This window comes from Dermacentor albipictus, chromosome 2 (genome assembly GCF_038994185.2).
Source record: "Dermacentor albipictus isolate Rhodes 1998 colony chromosome 2, USDA_Dalb.pri_finalv2, whole genome shotgun sequence".
Classification (NCBI taxonomy): domain Eukaryota; kingdom Metazoa; phylum Arthropoda; class Arachnida; order Ixodida; family Ixodidae; genus Dermacentor; species Dermacentor albipictus.
The window spans coordinates 89,928,988-89,954,657 of record NC_091822.1 but is presented as its reverse complement, the minus strand read 5'-3'; the positions used below and the strand labels follow the sequence as shown (position 1 = coordinate 89,954,657).

Below are 25,670 nucleotides of genomic sequence, written 5' to 3'. Positions count from 1 at the left end.
ACAAGAAAAAGAAGGACAACAAGCTTCACCGATTCCATCGGCACGGAGCTTAAGTACAGCAGCAATAGTATTGTCTCACAGTGAAAAGCGCTGTTTTATTTTAGGTTGATACCTTTTCCTTCAACTGAGGTTATTTATCCCCTACTGGAGAACTGGACGAGAACCCAGCAGTGATAGGTCGCTTTGTTAAGGAAAGAGGAATGTGGTCGTTCCAGAATGCGTTAATGTCAAGAAATAATATATAAACTACAAATATATGTTCATTCAAATGTTTAGAGGGTAGTTATAGTTTTATGATTATAAATAAATAGTAGTGCAAAAGAATAAATGAGTTCTGATTTTTTCTGTACACAAGTTTCCATCTGCATGAAAAAGTAATACGTGTTGCGTCACTAATACTACGTATTTGGACATATTTTACTATGAGGTTGCCCATGAGCAGAAGATATTGATTCATTTAAAACGTATAGCTTTATGGCACCTTTTATTAGCAACTGTTTTCCCAGGGAGTTATGATAAACTTTATTTTTCAGGTTGAGATGGTTGAATAACTTCTATTTAATTTGTAGATTTACGCTGGGTAAATTAGATTCAGATAGTGTTCGAGCATCATTTTGATTTTGTTGCTTTTTGTGTTATCATGGAGAGTTCCCTAGGTGTGATCAGTGTAAGAAGTTTCGAGTACTTATGTTAAAGGGCAGCGCTTTTTTAGTTTCCCATCGTTCAGCAGGGCACCGTCCAAGGGCCCCAATATGAATTCGGCATGGCTCATTTGAGATGGCGTTAAAACGTGAAGTATCCTTACGCAATTTTTACTCATAGTTCTCGTTTAAGTCGGTATTTACGCCACATGTGAGGAGGCACTGGACATTTTAAAGACATCTTGCTTTTCACGGTCGTGTATGGGGAATAATAAACCCTGAGGCGAGAAAACATTGTCCCCAATTCATGTACGGAATGAAAGGGCACAGTGCCGCCTATAGCATACCAGCAATTTTCCTTTCTGTGTGCATGTGCAGTGCCACTGTATGGCACTTGGCGGCCGCGAATGCTGTAGGCTACTGTGAAAACTACGGGACGTTCTCATGGCCACGTCTCTGCTCACTTCGGTGTTATACATCACCAACATTATCATTCTCTGTGCTTGCTACATTCCTGATATTTGCCATCTTCGAGGCCTCTAATCAGTGTTGGCATGTACGCCTTTGTTACACCGAGGCTGTTTTCACAAGCATGACAATGAAGTGTGCCCAAAAGCACTGTCATCTGGTCGAGAACAATTTTTATGCTATGCACATAATACAGTCCTTGTCTACTACAGTATATCTGGATTTGAAATTCCTACTTCAGAGGAACGGCCCCTCCCCCGCTAGGTCCTTGTCCACTTCCACCTAGTCGGTGAACGCAATCAAAGACCTTACTTATGTGCGAGCTATGCTCTTATAGTAATCTCCGTCCTCTACAATATTTCTCGTTCATGTCTCTAAAATATACGATCACACACGCCACTACTCTCAGTCTGTGCGGAGTTTAAAGCCTTGCACTAAGTTCCCAGCACTGTCGCTGTGCGATAGCTATGTGGGTAGTGCACTTGACTCCGAAATTCCTAGTGCTTCACCGCGAAAGAAAAGTCTTCATGGACGCAGCCAATTATGGCGGTGTGTGTAAAATTACCTACGTCACTCACATCGGCTGAAATCCCGGTGGAGGCAGTTGGGAAGAAGTATTCTCTTCACGCTGCGGCAATGCCATAGCTGGGATTGACGAGGTGTCCCGAAAACGAGAAAGATCTTTGTCGTGTATTGTTGATAATGCCATTAGCGTGAGGGAATGGACGGACATATGGTCGATGCGAACGGGATAGACAGACGGAAGCGTCAAAATCAACTTAGAGCAATTTACTACTTTAGGAATACAATTTCATGGAGACTCTGGTTCATACGAACTTCGAGGTGGTAGGATCAAGTAGCAAGGAACAACATGCTGTATATATGTTGGTTCTGATTACTTCGGCCACAATGGCAAGCACCCACAGCGGATGCCAAGCAAAGACGCGGTAAGTCGAGCAGTGACTTGCAGTCGCTGGCCGCAGACCGCTGCTTTGGCCCAATGCACTATGCTCAGGGTTGTCTATATCACACCACATTTGCGCACGCCGCCTGAGAAAGACAGGAAACTTCCTAAGGAATAAGAGGAGAGAACAGAAAGAAACTTTGATAGGAATGTAAAACACCAAGCAGTGTGACTCCAAAAGGCTACCGACTGCTTTGCTCGGATAGTTGAGTCCAGGAGTGCCGTGTACGCGAAGCCCAAACCAAAGAGGTGTGCTGTTTCTGTCGAAGTGCCATAATGGTCTGAGCGCTCACCATTGGGTCAACTACAAGGATCCACATTTCCCTCAACGCGTCCAATCCCTTCAGAGGTTGACGTCGGAATGTCAAACCAACATATCCGCTGGTCCGTGGTGTCGGAACGCACCAAATGCCTGTTGATTCACACGCCCCTGTAACTGCTAATGGGTAGAGCATCAAAGTGTCACGCTGAGTGAACCGGGTTGAAAAACAGCCATGAGATATAATTTTATGCGAAGCATATTACGAGAGCTCAACCCAGCTCCTCATGTGCGGCGGTGTCGCCTTCAATACCACGTGACACCGTGACGTCACGACAGAGGAGAAACGGGGCTCCAACTCGCGCCGTCACTCGTGGACGAGGTGAGATGCCTCCTGGAGACAGAGCTGCTCGTTGGAATGAGAAGCGAAGGTTGCGGCGTGCTACAGAGACTGTTTCTAGGTGGCTTTGCTACGGCGCAGCGACTACGCGCCCCGCATCGGACGCGGTGAGCGTCGAGCAACGCAGCGTTCGGCGCGACAACGAAATGTGCGCCTGAGCAAGCGACGCACGCCTGAGCCGACGCCGACGACACCGGCTTTTCTGCGACACGAGCTCCTTAACGCTGTCGTGTTAAAATAAAGGCTAGTATGCTTCGCATCCTGGGCTTAACCTTAGCTAAGCCACTGCCAGTTTTTGTCATGAGCATTGCAGAAGTGATTAGAAAGCCGCGCAGCATAATTGGCTTGGTAAGCTAACAATGCTGATCGCATTCTAAATTCCTCGTATACGTGTACCAAACTCAGGAGATGATATATATAGAACGGCGAAGCTGGATAGGCGATTTACAATATTCTTGGGGTCTATTTGCTACTAAGTGCCCCTAAGCAGGCTGTGCTGCAGCACAAATCCGCCAGCTTTACTGCAACAGCCGTGCAAACTTCCAGCTGGCCTCTAACGTGGAAGCGGGTAAACCCGACATCAGAAAAAAATGTACTGATGAGTGGTTAAGTAACTGCGAAAATAAGTTGCTGTCAATGAGCAAAAGGTATATGCCGAAACAGTTCAGGACTCTCAGTGTTTTTAAGTTACATTTTTTACTGAGCAGGCTACCGCATGTGTGCCTCCATCGCCTCATGATAACGGCTGGGGGACAGTGCTTTAAAGCTCAGCGGGAAATGCTTTCTTTAAAAGGCTCGGTATATGACCATTGTGCACAGCAGCGGAATTTATACGCCGCAGATATCCACGACACAAAATGTTAGTCAGCACGTCTGTTAATAGCATGCTTAAGTGCTGTATGGTAATCTCTCAAGCAAACACGGTGCCCCCATTTGCGACTGACCTATGCACATGCAGGAGTGGCACAGGCTGGTCTTCTTCTGTAATTAGGGGCAAAGTAACCATTGCTGAAGACAAAACTTTGGCTCACCCACCCAACAAAGCGTGCGCAACGCCACCAAAAGACACCACAACATTGGAGCGCCACAAAATGGCCGCTGCGCCGCTTTACCTAAATATCTTGCATACCTCCTGGCTGCGGTTTTCACCGTGTTCTGGTTTCGCTCATCGTTCCGTCTCAATTTCCGTCTCCTACGTTGCCGTGTTTTCGTTCTATACTTCCGGACAGTTTGCATGCCCCGTGCGGGCGCTTCTACCAGCTTGAGAATGCTCGCTCATGCCTACATACCTTCTTTGCCGCCTTTCTTTCTTTCTTCCTACCTGTATATTTGTATGCATGTATTTGTATTTGTCTGTATCTGTCAGCCTACGCTGGACCTTCTTTCAAACTAGTTTTTATCTTCAGTCACATAAGAGAAGGCATCTTTCTGAGTGAAGATGAATGAAATATCCCAAAGCCATACAGATTGCATGAAGTAGATGTGTGGAATAATTTTTGACTGACTAACACGACAGAAGGCAAATACATAAACTGAAGCATTTCAACCGAATGCAAGCAACCTAGAGAAATAAAACGCATCAACAAACAACAAGGAAGAAAGGCTGTATCTTTGCTTTAGAAGTTTATTTGTCCTCACTATTGCGTCGCTTGCTATTTTATTGAGAACAGCACACTTACTTGCCGTAAAGGGCACCCGAGCTTGATGGAGACTTGTGTAGGCAGTGGTCGGTCGGACCGCTGTTCAATACCTGGGCAGCTCGCGTATTTCTTTTTGTTTAGTTTGATTTTAAATGTTGAATTGCCTATGATAAGCCTTGCAGAGCTGAATGGAAGCTGCACACTGAGCATCAGCCGTGCCCCAAGCACTTCACTTCCTAAAAGAACAAAAGCACATAAGCAGGCCTGAGTCACCATGAAAAAATCAAACAGAGGAAAATAAAAATTTGTTTTGCTGATTCACGAAGAAACATGTATAAAGGCAACAGAGTGAGCGCCTCTACCGAGAAGAGCTCATGTTCGCAGAGGGCTACATTGACAGCAGTTGCTTGTACGAAATGCTGCCTCACGAGTACAGATCGTCCGAGACTCACCAGCTAAATGCTTTGCCCTTCTTTACAACTATTGTAGCCCGGGATGCTGCTCTCACCGCCATTGTTTCCTGTATATCAAACGACGGCGGTGCCATCCACAAAATGTGATGAAAGGTCCCAAAGGTGCGTTTGACGGGTATATGCTGTAAAAACAGTAAACGCGAGCTTTGGAAGTCGTAGTCTGTTTTGAAGTACGACAACAAATTATTTACACTGCTGCTTTGATCGTGTAGAATCATAAATCGAAAGTCTAAATTTACGGCATCCACCACAAATCTGATTTTGCACGGAAAGTTCAGTTCTCTCTCCATATTTCAATTAAATATAGATGAAAACGCGTTGTAGATTAGTTAACAAGGAGTGTGCTGGAAAGTGAGACAGAAAACAAAAATTTACCGAAAGGCAGTGAGGTAGGTAGAAATGTTAAGTTTTTCATAAAAATAGGCATGTGTCTTTGCATCAACACGCAACTTTTTGTCTGCTTGGTGGTGGCTGGTTTGGTAGATTGCACATTTTCTGGTCATCGAGCAAACTTGAAATATTCGTATAATTCAGATGTACATCACACCTGCATTTTTGTTCTTGTGCGAAATATGCGTAACTGCCTAAGGTTACTTTCTTCGTCTAGAAAGCAAGAAAAAAAAATCAGTGCAGGAGGAATTCCTTATAATAGTTTTAGGAGGCAACATTTTGTTACTTTGTGTATGACACATGCATGCTTCCTAACCGTATTTTGTAGCACGCCGCATGAATTACACTATGAGAAGGAGAAAATGACGTGGTTTGTCGCGCGGTTTCATCTAATTGCATAGTGAACACGTCTACATTCTCTTTCGGTGCTCTTATTCTCATGACGTATCCTCTACCTCACAGGTAGTCTTAAGTAATTCACCTTGCCATCAATCAATCTCTCAGCATCGTCGATGCCGCCATTCCTGCATAGAATAAATTACACATGCGTATATGGCTTGCAAAGCAGCATATATAATCAAATGCCAGTTAAGGCTACAATTCTAATAAATGCTTACTGCAAACATGTGTCAACAACTAGCACTTAACAACTGGTTCTTGCAGATTTGAAGTTGTACTGCTGTGTCATAATTTACGGACCGAACAGTGACAATTCTTCATGTGTCTTTTATAGGGTAGAAAAATCATTTTTCAAGAGGTGATAATGTGCCTCACAAGGAAGTCCTTAGAACTCTATAGTACGTCCGTAAAGCAACCGACAACAATGGCGGAGCTCTCAATTGGAGCAATAAGCCATAAATTGTTATTTATTTATTTATTTATTTATTTATTTATTTATTTATTTATTTTGTGATACTCTCAGTCCCATCAGGGATTTTTACAGGAGTGGGTTAGAAGGTTCTGTAGACATTGTAGTACAGGCGTTTACATAAGATTACAAATGGTTACTTAGTAAGTGTAAAGGATAAGGGACCTATGTCAACAGCACTAAATATGGCAGAAAAATAAGGCACAATCAACTTATTTAAATTACATATGATGTTTTGCAAAAATACAAGAACAAGGAAGAAAAGAAGGATAAGCATATAAGAATTATTGGATAAGCATATCGATTAGCACATCCGATATGCTTATCCGCAGGTCAAGCATATCGCAAATTATTTAGGATATAAAGGATACGGAACTAAACTCCGCAAAGGCTCCTAATTCAAACATATTTTATTCTGCTCAATTGTTTGAAAAGTAGGCACGCGAGACAAGCTAAACGTCTCTAAATCATCTTACCATGTAGTCCTCCAAAGGACGGGGGGGGGGGGGGGGAGGGGTAGCCAACTAACAATCCTTCCTAGGACTACAATGTCATGTTGCCGCCTGTGTGCGCATGACGTTGCTCCCATCCATGCCATGGTACAAGTTAATGCTGAGCAATTGTACGACGCACGAGGCGTATAGCTGCCGCCATCACCGCCGTTCGGCTATGCCGCTATCGACTGAGCATGCGTGGCTCGCACGCGGATAGTTAAAGAATAAGTGAGGGCTAGGTTTGGCTACAAACAACTTTGAAGCAATGCGGTCGCACCGTGAAGGTTCCGCTCAAATGGCTCAGTTACGCAATAGACCAGGGTATTGTTTTCCGCTACTGAAATTAGCGTTGCGCGCATGCACAATTTAAGCGCACTAGCGTTCCTCCTTAGTTTCTTTCTGTACGCCCTGGTCTGAGAGGAGCTAACACTAAACGTGCAGCTAGTGCTACGCTAGCGAATGGGTACGGGAGGCAGGGCAGCGACTTACGCTGGTGGGTTCCGTAGGTCTCACGTCGTGCACAATCACAATCGAGATGCGACACCCCGAATGGCACTGGCGGGGCTACTCATCACGCCAGCGTAAGGCTGCTAATTAAATGAGGTTATTAAGGGACCTCGCGCCAGCGTTGCTTGACGCCTGGTAGCTGGCGGGAGTTACTCCTTCTGTTCAGCTGTAGTTGCCAGGCGTGCTGCGTCATGTAAATATGTCGAGCCCTTGTATGGTTAGAACACGGTACGAGAGGTTCAACCACAACGCTAACCAGTAATATCGCTGTCAGTATTTTGCCCTTGGAGCCAAATTGACAATTTTCTCATTGCGAAGGCAATAACAAAGACTCCTAGGGCGCGATCGCTCCGTCGGCGCCGCCACTATCGGGCTGCCGTGGTCAATGACAGATGCGTTGCCACCACGTGGAGGGTTAAAAGAAATTTATTCGCGAAAGACGCGCAATGCGTTTCCCTTAGAAGTGTGGGCGACGTTGTGGTTTTAGCAGCCGGCATAAGCTTGGTTGGTGCCAATTCTAGATTTTACGCATCTCAGGAAGGAGTACATTACGCCATGGTGGGTACATTGGTATGAATGAACCGTAAATTTAAAGCTTGAACGTTGGTATCTCTCTCGGTTCTTTGCCATTAGTGGCGAAACTGCTGCTTATTTGCTGACGCTTACGTGCTCAACATATGTAGCGCCAAAACGTTGCATGACAAGGAAATAGCTGTCAACGTTCTAAATTCTTCATTCTTCGTAGAGATGCCTCACCTACTCCTACCGTCTCCAAAACGTATGTTCTCCTTCAGCGGTACAGAGGCGAAACAACTCGTGCGAGTATAGAGCATGTAAAAATCTTCGTAAAAACAGTCGTTTTTTACTTCATTTTAGCCGAAAGACCTATTTGGCATATTCTCGGCAGCGGCTCGTGCAGAGGAGCAGAGGTTACCCTAATTTCCTTGGCCATTACTCGAGGTTTGCCCCTGCAAGCAACCAGGCTGCTCATTGCAATCACCAATTTTAACCAAGGCCTGCCTCTGACGTTCCATTTTACTGCGATTAGCACTCTCTACCTACTTCAAGCATTCTGAGCCTGCCTGCCTGCCTGCCTGCCTGCCTACTATCTATCTATCTATCTATCTATCTATCTATCTATCTATCTATCTATCTATCTATCTATCTATCTATCTATCTATCTATCTATCTATCTGTCTGTCTGTCTGTCTGTCTGTCTGTCTGTCTGTCTGTCTGTCTGTCTGTCTGTCTGTCTGTCTGTCTGTCTGTCTGTCTGTCTGTCTGTCTGTCTGTCTGTCTGTCTGTCTGTCTGTCTGTCTGTCTGTCTGTCTGTCTGTCTGTCTGTCTGTCTGTCTGTCTGTCTGTCTGTCTGTCTGTCTGTCTGTCTGTCTGTCTGTCTGTCTGTCTGTCTGTCTGTCTGTCTGTCTGTCTGTCTGTCTGTCTGTCTGTCTGTCTGTCTGTCTGTCTGTCTGTCTGTCTGTCTGTCTGTCTGTCTGTCTGTCTGTCTGTCTGTCTGTCTGTCTGTCTGTCTTGTCTGTCTGTCTGTCTGTCTGTCTGTCTGTCTGTCTGTCTGTCTGTCTGTCTGTCTGTCTGTCTGTCTGTCTGTCTGTCTGTCTGTCTGTCTGTCTGTCTGTCTGTCTGTCTGTCTGTCTGTCTGTCTGTCTGTCTGTCTGTCTGTCTGTCTGTCTGTCTGTCTGTCTGTCTGTCTGTCTGTCTGTCTGTCTGTCTGTCTGTCTGTCTGTTGAGTTACGCGAATCCAGTGCCCCAAGTTGTCTACTACGTTGGGCCACTAGGTATGTACTCGTAGTCGTACTGCTTGCGAGGTCGTTGAAAATTTCGATGTTATTTATCGTAGCAGCTTGGCGATGACGCTCATCATGCGGCTGTCGTCACACCACTTACGTCGACCCAGTCGGTTGAGTTGCCTAATGGCTTGGGCCACAATGAATGTGCTCGGAGTCGTTGCATCGTCGTTATACTAGGTTCGTCATCCGACTGCCGCCATGCCACCATCATCACGCCATCAACGCTGTGCAGGCCTCGTGATGCAGGCTTCATGACGTCATTGTCGTCATACACGTCTTGTTATTCCATTGACCTCATACCGTTGTTATGACATCGTCGTCCCTGTGTCCTTTCCATACAGTTATCTTGAGGCATTCGTTATCATACTATTGTCGTGAAGCCATCGCCGTTGTTCCATTGTCATCATTCTGTATTCGTCATCCGATTCTTGTCATGTTGTCATTACCACACCGCCATCGTCATACTATTGTCATCATACCCCGTCATCGTCACCCTCTCGTTTTGCCATCGTAATCACATCAGTAACGTCATGCCATTTTTGTCAGGCTGTCGACGTCATCCCGCCTTCGTCGCTCCATTGACGTCAGGGCTTCTTATTCCTTCTAAAGTAATTCGGCTGTCATCATTCAGTCATGCTTATTTCATTGTCGTCGTGTGATCGTCGTCAGGCAGTGAAAATGATACAATGTTTCTCATATCGTTGTCATCCATCTATAGTGGTCGGACCACTATCACCACTGCCGCTTCGTCATCCAACTCTCGTAATGCCGTCGTCATCACATCATCGTTGTCATAGAGGCTTTGTGATTCAGCCTTCACGCCGCAGTATTCATAGCCTCGACGTGCCATCTTTGTCGTTACCGCATAGTCATTTTACCATTGCCAACGCTTCAGTAACGTCGTCCCATTGTTCTAACTCAACCGTAGTCCTACCACCTTCGTCAATCCACCGACGTCATTTCTTTTGGCATTCTATGGTAACCATGCTGTCATTAATCAATTGTGATTATGCTTGCGTTGTTATGCTATCGTCATGTTGGCGTATCTGTTGTCATACCATCATCATCATGCCGTCATCATAGTCCTACCATTGTGCTCGTTAGAGCTTTGTTATCTGGTTATCATGACGCCATCGTATTGATACACTTGTCGCCACCTAGTGTCACCATGTCATCGTTACGCTGTCGTCGGTATATCATCGTCATCATTTAAGAATCATCAGTTCGTTGTCGTCACGCCGTCGTCTTTCTGACAGATTCGTCTTTGCATTGACGTCATTCCTTCGTCAATCTATCGTCGGTGCATGGGCGTCATATAGTCGCCGTCATGCAGGCATGCTCACGGGCGACCTAGGCAGGCGAATGCCATAGCAAACTTTGATGATATTTGAATATGTCTCACATAAACGAAGCAACGGAGGTAGCAGTATGACAACTACTAATGTTAACTACATGTGATATCAGAAATATGGTGCGGTGCTACATTGTTCGAATACTAAACACATTACGATCGCAGACATCGTGAGCTGAGTTTTGCGTTATTGTTTCTTTGCCGTTGTTTTCCGCGTTGATTCAAAGAATACCTCCAGTCCTAAATCGTCCTGGCATGCACCCTACCGTAGGCTATGCAGCACACTTTTCGAGTGATGCGCTGGATATTCTAAAAGGGCTGCTTCAGCCATGCAGTTGATGCATAATCTCCTTTCTAGATAAACTCAGTAGTACATCGTGGGTGGACCTCGGACCTCATCATGTTGCGCTGTAGCAGACCAGTGTAATACAAAAACATGTGCGCGACACTCCTAAGCATGGCTTCATTTTCGAGTCTTCGAGAGCCCCAGTGACTAGGCACTGCGCTGCTGAGCTCGAAGTAGCGAGTTTGGTCCCATACTCGGTGGCCCTAATCTGATATGTTCGAAACGAAAAAAAAGAAAGTTCGTGTGCAGTGCATTGGATGCACATTAAAAAGAAAACCTCAAGTATTCAATATTAACCTGTGGTCTCCACTACCACCTGCATCATAATTAGATCTTCGTTGCGGCACGTACAACCCAGAATTTAATTTTAATGCGAAAGCATTAATACCTAATCAGGTGGAAAATCCGGTGTTGGTGTGACGAAAGTCACCGAATCCTCGACAGAATGTCAGACCCGACCCTGAGATGGTAAGTGCTTTCGCTACTTACAAAGCTCAGTGCACCAAATGAACTAAGTTTTCTTAAGGTGTTTCCCTCGTAGTTCACTGTTATATAAGAGATTTTGCCGTGTGGTCTGTACAGTCGGAGAGCATTCCGTGGACTTGCGGTTTGCAACAGCAAACCGTATTTGACGATCCAACTTGATGATTGCTTCAGACAGCTAATATGGCTATATTTTACCAGTTAGGTGCAGTCGTACTGCACACAGACTCCAATCAAGTGGGCCTGGTCAGCATGCTCCAAGATTCTTCAGGTTATCAGTGGGCCTCGTCGTATGAAGCAGCAAACTCTGAGTTGTACAGCGACGTTGGAACTCGTCGGGACTAGAGTGCCTAGCTGGAATTTATGTTCTTGAGAAACATCCATCGTATTTATATGACCAGAACTCAAGAATCGTAGCGGAGAATAATCTACTGGCCTGGATTCGAACGTCCCAGAAACTGATTTCAATGTGGGACCACTGGTGCCAAAAGCTCGAAGCATGCTGTCGCGCATCGCACTCATCGTGCTCCTCGACATACCGCCATTTTGTCCCGCTATCCTGTATCCGTAAGCTCCAGTACTCACGAATGCCATTGTCAGTACAAATTAATCATTCACTGACTCATGTTGAAGGGAGACGCGCTACTGAGGCACAATAACAAATGGCAGAAATGGCACCCACGACACTGGGAGGAGCGCAAGATAGACAAGTGCAAATCGCTATACTGAGAAGTGATCTTGAACTTGTGTTGTTATCGTGTGTCTCTGTTTGTCTCTCGTTTTTGTAACCCCGTAGCGCAGTCTACTTCAACATGCGCAGCCAATTAACTACCATCTAAGCTATACTACTATTCATTTACAATAAATGAAAAATTAATGCTCCAGTCCTACCACTAACTTGTTCGCATATTTCTTTATCAACTGCATATCAGCAGATATGCAGGATGCGCACGCCTATATATGCGCTGTCTCAACGACTGACTATGCCGGTGCTTTCGGCAGCGCTGTGCCAAAATGTCGCCGTCTGCCAAAAGTGCCGCATGTCAATGCGAAATTCTATGTGTGGGAAGCTGCTACAAATACATATGTTATGACACCGCATCATTGCTTCATGTGTAGCCAAGTTGGACCTAAATGCATCATGATTCACGGTCGAATTCTTAACCCCCGCCTCGCAAGATCAGTGGAAGAAGTCCTTTAATAGCAAAATTTAGATCGCTGCCTCAGGAAGGAAACTTCACAGGGCAGGAAAGGGCGATTGAACGCAAGACACCTCAAGCTACCGCGATATGTTGAGGCCCTGCTTAACAAAATACTAAAATTTGAAATGCACCCTCTTTGAAAGCATACCAAAGTTCGTAGTTTAGTTCACAATGAAGTAAGCAACGTTCGTGAACGCAAGAAGTGCTCAGTGGTCCTGCATTTAAAAACACTCAAGATCGCGGCAGCTCGCTGTACTGCAAAAAGGAAGTTGTGGCTTTCATAATTAAAATGAGCTTTTTTGTAGGTTTCTTCGCAACTTACGACATTAGTGATTATGAAGCAGTGCCGATACAAAGAAGAAATCATGGAAGCGATAGAAAATATTTTGCTGTACCAGACGTAAGTCACAGAATACTCAAATGCGTTCATAAGAACTCTTATATTTCGTGTGCGCAGCTAGAAACACTGAAACGCTGAGACAATGAGACACTGAAATGGACACAAAATGCCAAAAAGCGCTTAACTCGAGAATATTTTACTCTCATTCGAAACTCACGCAGGTGTAAGTCCTTTTAGAATGATTGCTAAACATAAAGGTTCTTGGCAGAGTGTTCTGGTAAATTATATTCAAGTACATATGTCAAAACCGCTGAGCGAGGACACATGAGATGAAGTTCTGAGAAATAGTCGCCTTCGTAAAGGCTGCACGCCTTTATGAATACTTGCATCTTTTCTAAACATGCATCTGCTATTTGCAATATTTGCTAATGATGCATATTTAGATGCTTGCAATACATGTATCATAATATGCCAGTAGTTAATGCAATTGTAACAGTACTTCACCGTATTGACATTCATATAAGCTCAGGATTGCACAATAACCGCTTGACAACTATTAGCGGTTTACTAGAACTTTTGTCAGGGTAGCGCTAATAACTGTATCTTAAAATTGGAGATTAATATTGTGTTCAACATGAGCATGTCCGTACAGGCCCATCTTTAGCACAAATACTACGAGCCATTTTTAAACACAAAGGGGAATCGTGCGCTGGAGACTGAGTTGCCACGTTTCAGCGTTGTAGCATGCATTCGACATGTGGGTGATTTCTTGTGCTTTGCACAAAATGCAGGGTTGTGCAGGGTTAAATGGAATAGGTATTAGCGAAACTCCTAGAACAACGACAGCAATTTCTATAAGGGAGCTCTCAAACCCTTCAGAAGTCATAAGGATCCAATTACCCGAACTATACTTCAGTCTTTACAAACGCAACTTATATCTGATGCGAGTACGTTGATACAGCCCAGGCTCTTTGAAATTGTTTACTACATGCCAGGTTATTAATGGCGTATTTCCCCGCTGTATTCTATGCCGAACTCTGCAGTGTTAAATGCTCCTCTATATCCGTAGCGACTAATTTTCTACGCTCTAGTTGCAATAAATGTTACTCCCTATACCCTAGGTTCTGATCCGATATACCGGAGCTATGGTGCTGAAGCAGGAAACTACTCAAAATACGCGCAAGACTTCGCAAATGTGTCGTTATATCCGGTGCAATAGCTTCTGTATTTCCCTGTCTTTTCTAAAGCTTCACTACATCCAAACTTAGTACTTATATGCAGTCCTCTATACCCGACGTGTGTCACTGTGCCCTGCACGGGTTGTACGGTTCCGGCTTCGCAATTACGATTCGCCTGTTTTCTCGATTCCAGCTGCGCCGAAACACGTTGGCGTCGCGACCATGCACAAAGTCTGTTGCGAAGCTTCCTTACAGCTTTACCAAAAAAACATACCAGAAAAATGAGAACGAAAATTGTGACTCTTCGGCAGGGAGAGAGAGAGAGAGAAAGGCAAAGCAATGACATCGAGGTTAACATCGGGGTTGGCTACCCTGTACTGGGGAAGGGGCAAATTGATGCGATAGGCGAGGGAGAGAAAAGAACAAAAACATAAAAAAAGACATGCACACACACACACGTACATACGAACTATTTTTGTGGGCACTGTCACGCAGTATGCGAAGGTGTTCCAAATGTTACGCAGCATCACCGTCCCACCCTACGTCACACAGTCTACAGTCACAATTTGTTAGAAAGTCCCGTGTTTCTAAGTACCGCCGCAGCGCTTTCAGAGAGGATCGCGCTGATGTTCGTGTAGGCCAGTTTCTAAGGATATTGTTTGCCAGTATGGTGCACTTGTCCAGTTTTTCTAGGATGGCTCAGAGGACTGCTCTTTGCGCGTTGAAACGAGGGCACTCACAAAGAAGGTGCGCGATTGTTTCATTGCACCCCCAATATTCACAAGGTGGGTTGTTGGCCATTCCGATAAGAAAGGAGTACGCACTTGAAAATGCGACTCCAAGCCATAGACGCACTGGAAGGGTACAGTTACGTCGTGGAATGTTTGGTGGGATCCGCCGCAGTTTTTTAGCGTGCAGGGTATGAAGGCGTGCACTTGTGAACTCGGATGAATTCCACTGAGCTAATTTTAGTTGACGCGCAAGTGCGAAAAGTTTTTTCGCTGCGTCGGCACTCGAAAGAGGAATGCCGACGCAGTTGACGCCATCATGGGCAGATCAGACAGCTGCGTCTGCTCGATCTTTGCCATTGATGCCGCAGTGACTAGGCAACCAGTGATTTATTATATCGCATCCTTCGTCAACTATCCCATGTTGGATTTCTCTGATCTCTGTGACGAGTTGCGCTTGTGATCCATGGCGCAGTGCTGAGAGTACACACTGTAGGGCTGCCTTGGAATCACGGAAGATTGGTTCCTCCTGAATTGAATGAAGAGCCGCACGCAGGGCTACCAGTTCAGCGCATGTCGTTGACGGTACATGTGACAGCTTTAGCTGTATTTTGACGGATCTTGTTGCTATCACCACCGCGGCAGCTGAACTTGCGGGCGTTACTGAGCCATCGATGTAAACGTGCACGCGGGCGCTGTGCATCTCATATAAAAGCCCTAATGTGGCCTGCTTCGTGGCAAACGACAGCATGTTCGCTTTCTTTCTGATTGCTGGGATGGTGAGGCGTATTTCAGGTTTGTGCAGGCACCAGATAGAGGAGGATGCTCTTGCTGCAGGCATGTAGTTTGGTGGCAATGAGGTACGATTGGCAACAATTACACGACTAAAAGTTGTGCTTGACTTTTCTGAGGGTAAAACGGCACAATGGTGAGAAGGTAGTTGGCCAACGTGTATACGCCCTGAGAGATTGGGTTATCAAGTACGTTGATAATTGGTGATCTCGAGCTATGACAACCGCTGCTGCTGTAGACCCACCCTTCGGGAGACTGAGACATGTCCTTAGGCCTTGAGCTTGTAGTCCCTGCAGTACACGCATGTTTGTTTTGCAGGTGTCGCCAAGCACAGGGTGGCTGTACCTTGCGAAACCGAGGGACAAGGTGTTTTCAAGCTGCAGCATTGGCCGCGCCGATGTGCCCCATGATTTTTTGCCGATCAGTTTGAGTACATGTAATGCCGTCACTAACTTCTTCTTCAGGTATGAAGCGTGTGTGCGCCATGATATGTCGTGGTCGATAATTACCCCTAAAAAGCGGTGTATCTGCGCGTTTGCAATGGCTTGCCCGTTGACAATAACAGAGTAACGCTTCATTGCCTTTCGAGTGAATTGAACAAAGCAGCATTTCTCTGAAGACAGCTATAAGTTCTGTTTTTCAAGTACAGTGACGTTAACGCAGCTGTATTTCATAGCCTTGCTCGTACCGGCGGTCGTGTTCCAGCCGACGCCCAAATACATATGTCTTCAGCATACATGGATACTGTTGGACAAGCATATGACTAGGACAACGAGCACTATGTTGAATAGCGTCGAGCTTAACATTCCGCCTTGCGGTACTGCACGGAGTGTTTGGTGTTGAGTCGTGGCGCCATCCTAGGTTATCACGAAAAAAATGCCTGTCGGTGAAATAACTGCACAGCCACTCATTCCGGCTTCAATCAGAGCCTCTATAATGGCATTATGTGCAACATTATCATATGTGCCTTTTATCTCAAGGAATAATGCCGCAGTGAGTGGTTTCAGACGTTTCTCATGTGTAACAAACGTCAATCATGGATGAACGTCCACGTCGGAAGCCAACTGTAGCGTCTGGGTACAACTTGTAATTTTGCAGGTACCATTTGAGACGCATCCAAATCATTCTTTCCATTATTTTCCCTATGAAACTAACCACAGCAATGGGGCGATGCGATGGCAAATCTAAGGGTGATTTACCAGGTCTGAGAAGTGGAACAAAGCGGCTGCATTTCCATTCACGTGGAACCAAAGCGTTGCACCAAGACTCCTTGCATGAGTCGTACTTGCTGCGCAAGATTTACGAGCGCCGCATAGGTAACGCCGTCCGGCCCAGGTGACGAAGAGCACCTGCAAGTCGCCAGTGCCGCTTCAAGCTCCTTTACCGAAAACATTGAATCGATGCGAGAATACCGAGGCGCATGAGTGGTATGGTGTAAGGAAAACTAAATCCATCCATGATTTCAGAGAGGCAAGGCGGATGCAAAAGAAGATTCAACGCCCCATTGATGCACTACAACCTCAAATATGAAAACGTTTCTGTGAGTCGTCGGATCAACCTAAGCGCTTATCTCAGATATGGCGAACCGTGCGTGGACTTCGCGTATCTCCTTAATAGCGTGTTCCTGTCAATTCCATCGCTTCGCACCAAGGCCGCAGAGAAATTGACACTGCTGAAGAATTTTGCTCAAGACTCATCGGCAGACAGCGTCGAGAACTTAGGCGGCAAGGCGTTTCCCGGGGGTCATTATTTTTATCACCTGTTAACCACTCTTTCACTGCTTTCCATATAACCGAACTAAACGTTGCTTGTGGATTGTGAAAAAAAATGCAACGTGAAAAATTTATTCTAATGAATGTGCTGATTTCTTTCCTTTGGTACTTTAGTAATTATGAGTTAGCGTTCTGCCCACCGTAGTTGCATAGGTGACCAGCTGTACCCATATAGAAGAGGAAGGAATTGGCAGCTCAGCAGGCCAGGTTAACTCCGCCTTCTTCGCCTCTATAACGCCCTTCCCCCCATCCAGTGGTCTATTTAAGTTACCACCAAAATGACAACCATTCAAGTCGCGCACCTTGCTAGGTGAACAATAACGACCGCCGCTATTTTACGCAGGTGATTGCAGAAGTTGAACAACAAAGACTAGTATGTGCGACAAGTCGCGTTCGCCTTCCGCGGCACCCAGGGTGGCCCAGCCACACCTTCTGGACAGCCTATGGAGCGTGCCTTTGATCACAGCCGCCGCGGCGTTCCTGAGTACGGTGGGCGTGTCCAACCACGGATTCTTCTACGTCGTGTACATGCGCCACTACGGAGCAACACGGAAGGAAGCGTCCTGGCCCGCCAGTATTCATTCCATTGCCTGCCACGTGATAGGTATGATGAATTGAAAACCCGGGTTGAACGAATAACACCCGTGTTCATCGCCAAAGCGTGATCTGTGCTTTTGTCGAATGCATAAAAAGAGCAAATCTTCGTGATCACGTTGATCCCTGACTGTGCATAAAATGCAGGGTGCTATAAAAACTGGGTGAAAGTGTAATTGAGGTATTTAAGATCTATGCATAAACCGTTGTCTCCAACCGGATGTCCCAATGCGTTTCTTCATTCTTTTTTTTAACATTTGTGATGCTGGTTCTCTATTTCCATTTTCCGTAACTGAACCTTTCGACAGACTTTTTATACTTACACTACCAGGCAGCAACCAGAATACTCCCGTTTCGGCAACGCCCTCAAATGACCTATTTAACTTCGTCAGTTGTCAGTTCATCTGTATGTGTGTTGTATCATATACTTACGGAATTTCGGCACGCTCTTATGTTGAGAGTAACATAATACGGTAACTAAGTAATGTTCCATATACGGGAAAATGTCCGATAACAATCATTTCTTGTTTTCGCGTTTTCATCATGCTGTTTACATGAGCCACTTTGTTGTTTCGCCTTTCTGCTAGGTCTCGTTCTCGCTGCTCTACAAAGAACTGTATCAGTTCACAACCTCACACTGATGGGTGGCTTATTTTCTTGGATGGGCTTCGTACTGTCCGCATTCGCTCCTAATATCCAAGCAATATCTGTAACCATGGGAGTAATTTACGGTAAGTTAATCTCCTGAACTACAAGACATATCTGCGGCATTTATAAGACCTGTAACATTTGGATATGCACAAGTGTGTATCCGTCATTGGATATCGATCGATATTACGCGAAAAGATTGAGCGTTCGCAAGTTAGAAACCACTTCACTTCAACATGTTTGCGAACTGCAGTCTCCTTTGTGTTCTTTTTCGTATTTCTTGCGTAAAATACATATTCTTCCAGGCGCAGATAAAAGGGTCTTGGCGCACTCCTCATTCGGTAATACTTTAGCTTGCGTATAGCAGTACATACTAAGAGACAACGCTCGCAAAATATGACAATCAAAAGAAGACAAGCAAAATGATAGTAAAGGTGCAAATATCGTGAAGAGGTGTTTGCTGCGGGGTATATATGAAATCGAAAAGAATTAAGAAAGGTTCAGAAGAGAATAACTTCTCTTCTCAGCGCGCCAGTAGTGCACTAATTCCAAAGACATTCCAAAAACCATTTAGGATTGCCGTTTTTTTTTTCTGGTTAAGCTTTTGTGCCACAGCTCTTCCTTTAAAAAAGAAAAAAAAATATTGTATGATCGAAATACCAAACGAGCGTAGAAAATCCTTAAAGGACTTTAGCACTGTGCAGCTTTTAGTATCCTGTGCGCAGCCACAGGACTTGCACTGAAGGATCGCTGTGCTCCGCGGCTCTTGAGTTGTACTGTTTGCGTTGTGCTCACTCAGGCTCGTGTTGCGGAACCTGCCTTCTTTTTTTTTTTTTGAGGCACCTCTTTGTTTTGTGTTCACTGGTACGCGAGTCAGAGCGGCATGTGCCTGAATACAACGTTTTACGATGTCATAATTTTACGATGCGTAAAAGCTTAAAGAGAATCTCGCATTATAGAAATGGCCCGTCATCTAACTGCGGGTAGGAAGAAGGAGTTTCTGTTGCCATCACTGAGCAGCTCCAGATGATGATAACATTAGTAGAATATACTTAAGTCCCGCTATAGTGGTAACTTCTAATATGGTGCAAATTATTCCCAGATGGGCCCATCCAGCATGTAGGTGCAAGTGGGTACTGATAGGGCATGTACTGATTTGTATTGTGCAGCGTTCGCGCCCCCACGCTTTAATACCGTAAAGCCCCATGATGTGGTATAATAAATGAAAAGAATGAAATGAAGGTAATAACGCACGCAAACTTGTCCAAGCTATGTCTGCTTCTTTAGTTGACAAATTTGTCACTGGTAAATGCTCGCCGAATTGTGAAATTAGTCCAAATATGGCTGTCATTTTTCGCTACCGCGTCTTTAGCGTTAGCTCACTTTCTGGAAAGCACATTTGGTTAGTGCAGAAAGTAATATTCAAAAGCCCGTTCTATCCACACGGTATGATTTATGCATTAGCGCCTACAAAACGTAAAAAGGGCGAGGAGGCCAATTTCGTACTTTGCGTGTGCACGACGTAGCGTCAAGAGCACAAAAAAAAAAGAACTTGTGCCAGCGTATTAGAACACTCGGGGCTATTTGTAATAATTTTCGCACTGTAATGGTCGGCACTACAATATGAAATCTCGTAAATCTGTCTTTGGAGGTATCCTAATGGCCATTTATCATAGAGGTACAGTAAAAGGAGTTGCCAAGGAGCCATACGCCAGGATTACAGCGTATATAAGCGGATCGGTTCTTCAGCACTTCACACCTTTCATTTGCGATAACCAGAATAATTTATTCTTATGTTCACGATAAATTTATGAGGTGTATCATCACAAATAAAATCTGCGACCTCGTGTTCAGCATGAGAACTTCCTTATTCTCGTGTCTACCCTTCTGATTTAACGTCCTTTAATTTATGCTTATCTGTAAGACGGTTAATTTTGCCCATCGCTAACTAATGGAGATATGTTCAATTCACATTTCAGCTATGGGCTCCGGGACCATGGTGATAATGCTATCGGTTTACAACATTACCTACTTCATGAAGTATCGAGGAGTGGCCACTGGTTTCAAGTTTGTTGGCTGGTCCCTGTCGGGTTTGGTGTTCCCTCCTATACTGACCATCCTCTTCAATACTTACGGCTTCCAAGGCGGCATGCTGCTGCTCGGCGGGATAGTTATGAATGTCATGGTCTTCATTATGCTCCTAAGCAATCCGAGAGCCATACGCTGCTGCACCACTGCAAGGAGGAAAATCAGCCGCCAACTTCTACTTACTGTGGTAGGTTCACACGTTTTCATAATAACTACCTTCTTTCAACAAAAATTCAAAGACAGAGCCTTTGAAGACGACAGACAGGAAGTAGTCAGTACAGCAGTCAGTAGTGTTACAGTAGTCAAATAAAGTTAATCTCAGACTGAATTCAAGGTTTTCATAGGGAGACTTCACTCTGTCTGGCCCATGACGAAGACAAGTTGCCTTGTCCTAACATTGGCTTCAGTTTGTGACCTCTCTTTCTTCCACCATTCTTAGTCGCTTTCTATGGTGTCTATATTGATCCGCGTTTAATCTTCAGGCACATATAATGTATATGACTCAGCAAGCGCAAGGCAGTGATAGTAAAGGTCACCGCGAGAGACCGTCGCATTACAGTGGACAAAAGATAGGTTGATGATGAAGATGACGTTGCTATGTAATATGGCAGTGCGAATACAAACAGTTGCAGTCCTGATATATAGGTACTTATTGCACAAACAAAGCACGTGTGCACTGAATTTTTATTATTCACCTTGTTCAGAGTGTTAAGGGGTATATTTCATCGCTCACTGGATTACTGAACCAGTTCCGTAGAAAAAAGCTGTTAATAATGGTTCGGGAAACATGTAGTGCGATTGTAGCTTAAATGTCAACTGTAACGAAATCAAGCCTAGTTTCAGGTAATTGAAACATGCAGTAGTATCTGTGTGAAATTTCATACTTGAACTACCAGTGCATGTGTCAATATGCGCTGGAATGATTGTCACAGCGAATCTGCAAAATAACTAAAAAAATTAATTAATACATCGTCAATACCACTCGACAGAAATAACGTACGACTTAGACGTATGACTTGGGTGCGCGATTTCACCCTAGAATCTGGGAAACTTAAGATGTGTTCTGCCTTTCTCTGCGCAGCCGTGGCTCGTGTTCGAGTAGGTGTCACAGCATCCTTGTAGTAGCCGTTTAAACGCCAGCTGCAAGGAAATTTCACTTCGGTTTAATTGACTATAAATGCTGGCGTATGCTTTCAAGGTAATCTTGGCCAAGCCGCAGGGCCAGTAATGGCCTAATTTTGTTATGAGCAGCTGTTAAGTCGCGCCTATGCAGATGACGCATGCAGCTGTAGAGTGGTAGCGATGCGGATATGGCGAATATTGAAGAACCGTACGCAACTGCTGATCTCTCAGTTGCGACATGATGCGTCTAGGCAGCCAGGCGCAATGCTCGCTCATCTTTTTCAAATTAACAGGCGTCTTTCTCGGTGTGCGTTCTTCGTGTTGCACTCGTGATATGAGCTGTTGCAAAAATACCGGCGCTTTGCGTGACCACCGGGTGCTCGAATACGTACCCGAACACGAGCGATAGCTGTGCAATACACAACGCTGAGTAGAGGAAGGCCGAACAAATCTTTTCTGCCCCAGCTTTCAGAGCGAAAGGCTGCCCCGGGGCGCAACAGGCAAGTGTGATGTGGACCAGCCAACGCGCACAATGCATGTAAACTGCAGTTGACGAAGCTGCAATAGCTACATTTCAACAGCACAGTCACTTCTCTGTCATAATCTGCTTGGCAGACGCTTTTTCTGGGTGACCATATGTACTTTATGGCAAAATGGCGCCCGAAAACCAAAGGTAACGTTCAGCAGCAAGTTTTGTTGAAGAGCGACATTCTCTAGCGATCATATCCGTCAGTGCATCATCTTCAATAAATTTCGTATGTCACCACATTGGACGCGTCGACGTAGACGAACGAAATCCTTTCTGACACAGTGCCGGAAACGAGCAGGAACCGCATGCTGCATTTGTCACGAAGGAGAGAGCGACGCGGCGGCTATCGTGTAGATGCGGCGGCAAGCCATGCAGGATAGCAAAGCCGCCAGAGAAAAATGGCCGAGTCCGGGAAGTCCGGTCATGCCAAGCCTCAGCTACTTGTCATCCTTTACTATACATGGCCGTAGTAGCCTGATCGCTCGACAAGTCCGGCGCTTCGAGCGTGCGAGGCAGCAACCGGTGAAGTCGGATACGTCATGCCGGAAACGCAGTGATTGCTAAAATTTTGCCCAGCGCTTTAAACATGACGCACAGCCGCGCGTTGATCCGTTGCTTCCGCATCGCTAGCGGAAATGTGTGCGGCTAGCGATCGCTTCGTTGTGTGTCGACGGCGCAAACACAACACGGTCGCTTCAGTGAAACCGAACAGCACGCTGCTGGTAAGCCAAGCTGGCGCGCGATGCACCCTGTTCCATCTGCTCCGGCCTGAGGTATCCAGTATAGCCAACCAGTATACTGTAGAACGTCCACATTTTTCCGACGTAGCGTGAATGCGCCACGCGTGGATCGCGTTCGCGTTAAGGCAGACTGCACCGCACCTTCAGCTTGGCCACCCCAACGCGCTCTTCTTTCAGCGGAGGCAGAACGAACGGAGGCCCTGCTGTTGAACGCAGACAACCAGATAGAGAAAACTCTCTGGACTCGGAGAATCTTTCGCATTCAAAGAACTTTGCGGGCTCGCAACGGCGTTGTCACAGCGTTAGATGCAGCTAACAAAGTATACTAACATTGTGGCTAGCAGACGTTCACGACCTGTTCGGTAATACACTGGAACGGAATATAAACAAGGAAAACAGACATCAAGAGTGCTATTTCTCCACATTTTAACTGTACGTCCCTTCAGGGAGGTCATAATAGCGGCGTTTTTTTTTCAGTTTCGATATGAAAAGCATCGATTTTCTGCGATCTCTTTGTGACGCATTTACCTGTATTCCAAGCCTAAGATCTTGCACATAGAATACTGCCGGCCTAAATTATCTAAAAGTGGGCTTCTTACGCGGTTGAACATTTCGTTGCAGTCGACCTTTAGTCCCTTACCCTGGGAACCTAGGCGAAACTGCAAGATCAGCAGTAGTGTATGGTTCTACGACTTTCAGCATATCCGCATCACTACCGCTTACCGTCAGCTGCTCGCGTCGGCTGCTGAGGCGCTATTTAAAGGCTGCTAACGATAAAATACAAAAAATTGCAGCCCGTTGGATTTGCGAAGAATAACTTTGATATGGTATGTCATGCATTTACAGGCAATTTCGCCCAACTGAAATTCCATTGCACTTGGCATTTATATGAACCTGATATGGTCGATCCGAGGCCGATCGCGCATCAACTGTTGATCTAAACACATGAATGGTACTAATGGCTTTAACCTGTGAAATATTTCTTTGAAACTTGTGAAACTTAAACACTACAAACTGGGCAATGTGTTAAGGGGCCAACTTTCTCGCGCATGTCGTAAGTTAGGCTGCTGATGTTAAAACTTTCGAAACCGATATTTTGTACCTAAAATGTGGCAATCTCGAAGGGTGAAATCCTGGCTTATACATCATGAACAGCTTCCTGACATTAAGTATAAGCTGAATTACTTAAAAAATGTGAGTGAAGCCCATTTGTATAATTTCTGGCCTATAGTATTTATTTAGCGCACTATAACATAACATGTATGCGCTAAAACGCACAGTTAAGTAAAAATAAATGCTTCCCTCATGAGTGGTACTGTTCACACCGCGGTGGCACGCAGTTGGTCTGCTGCATTATGGGGGCTTGCACCAGCTCTTAGGGCATGGTGCAACAGAGGGAACGAAGCCGGCGCCTCAGCAGCTTGAGGTCAGCAACATCCGGGTCACGGGAGCAATACGGAAGCGTTCAACAATAGGCTAGAACTGAAGGAGAAACCAGCTTTCCCCAAACGTTTAGGCAGGAAGCACCCAGCAAGGCTCGAGGCTCTCCAGGCGGCTGCAGCTGCTCGGCATCTAAAGTGGTTGAAAACGTCAACCAGTATGCGCGAACTGATAGCTCCTCAGGCTTTTAATAGGCGCGCATCGGATAGGGAGATACAGAAATCAGGCTGATTTATTGCATTTATTTCAAGGGATTTTAGTAGAGGCATTGTTTTCCGTGTGTGTTCGGCCAGATGTCAGTGGCAGTGATACAAACGTGAACGAAAACAGGAGCTGGTGTGATGCAATTAGCAGGCTGCAGTAAAGACGGAGCTGTTGAAAGCGTGCTTCTTTTTATTACTAGGGTGGTGCATACTTTTCTAGGGGCACGTACGTCGTAATTGAAATATCTAAATGTATTCAAGACGCAGGAGGCCGGGAGGTTCCGGACAGAATGTTAACCCTGCTGGCCAAATAGCTTACCAATATTGTGGCGATTAACATTCTTCGCCAACGCCAGCCGTTTTTAGCCTATCTATCTATCTATCTATCTATCTATCTATCTATCTATCTATCTATCTATCTATCTATCTATCTATCTATCTATCTATCTATCTATCTATCTATCTATCTATCTATCTATCTATCTATCTATCTATCTATCTATCTATCTATCTATCTATCTATCTATCTATCTATCTATCTATCTATCTATCTATCTATCTATCTATCTATCTATCTATCGACACTTTTTACCTACCTAATGTATCTCTCCATGTATCTGTTTACCTAGCCTGTTATGTCAATAGAGTAGCCCAAGCTGTGTATCACCATGGGTCAATAAGTGTGCGCTAGTTGTCACGAGACCATCGTAGGCTTTCTATCGTCATCATTGCCACTTGGTGGTGACTCAGGTTATGCCGTTGTCGTCAGGCATTCTACGTCGACGCAGTCGGCAGATTTATCGATAGCTTGGGCCACTGAGAATGTGCTCGTGGCCATGATGCCGTCGTAGTGACGCTAATGTCGCCATACATTTGTCATGTATTTGTTCTTATATGGCAGTCGGCTTTCCTTATGCCGTCGTCGTCGCACCATAGCCGCCTTACAGGCTTCGTGCTGCAGTGGTCGTCATGTCATTGTCGTCAGAAACTCATCGTCAGCTCGTTGTCGTCATACCGTCATAGTCAGACTGTTGTTGTACAGTTGTCAGCACTTCAGTCACATCATCTTCTTTCTCTCTCTCCGTCCCCTCTCTCTCTCTCTCTCTCTCTATATATATATATATATATATATATACCGGAAGAAAAGCAGTTTTGGGTCCGGGTAAATATTTACAGTGAAGTAGACACGCGTATGAAGCGGTTTA

At 45.2% G+C, this 25,670-nt stretch overlaps 1 protein-coding gene across 2 annotated transcripts in view; it reads left to right on the top strand.

Annotated features, from left to right (window-relative positions):
* Positions 1-4,754: 4,754 nt before the first annotated feature.
* The window catches only part of LOC135901015 (monocarboxylate transporter 12-B-like), a 32,198-nt gene continuing 11,282 nt past the window's right edge, over positions 4,755-25,670 (top strand). The window contains exons 1-5 of one of the 2 annotated variants that reach the window (XM_070532968.1): positions 4,755-4,947; positions 15,648-15,793; positions 17,445-17,705; positions 18,283-18,426; positions 20,323-20,618. In XM_070532968.1, the coding sequence (XP_070389069.1) occupies positions 17,477-17,705; positions 18,283-18,426; positions 20,323-20,618 (669 nt within the window). In that variant the 5' untranslated portion in view covers positions 4,755-4,947; positions 15,648-15,793; positions 17,445-17,476. The remainder of the gene's footprint in view (positions 4,948-15,647; positions 15,794-17,444; positions 17,706-18,282; positions 18,427-20,322; positions 20,619-25,670) is intronic. The other variant, XM_065430646.1, reaches the window with a different exon arrangement.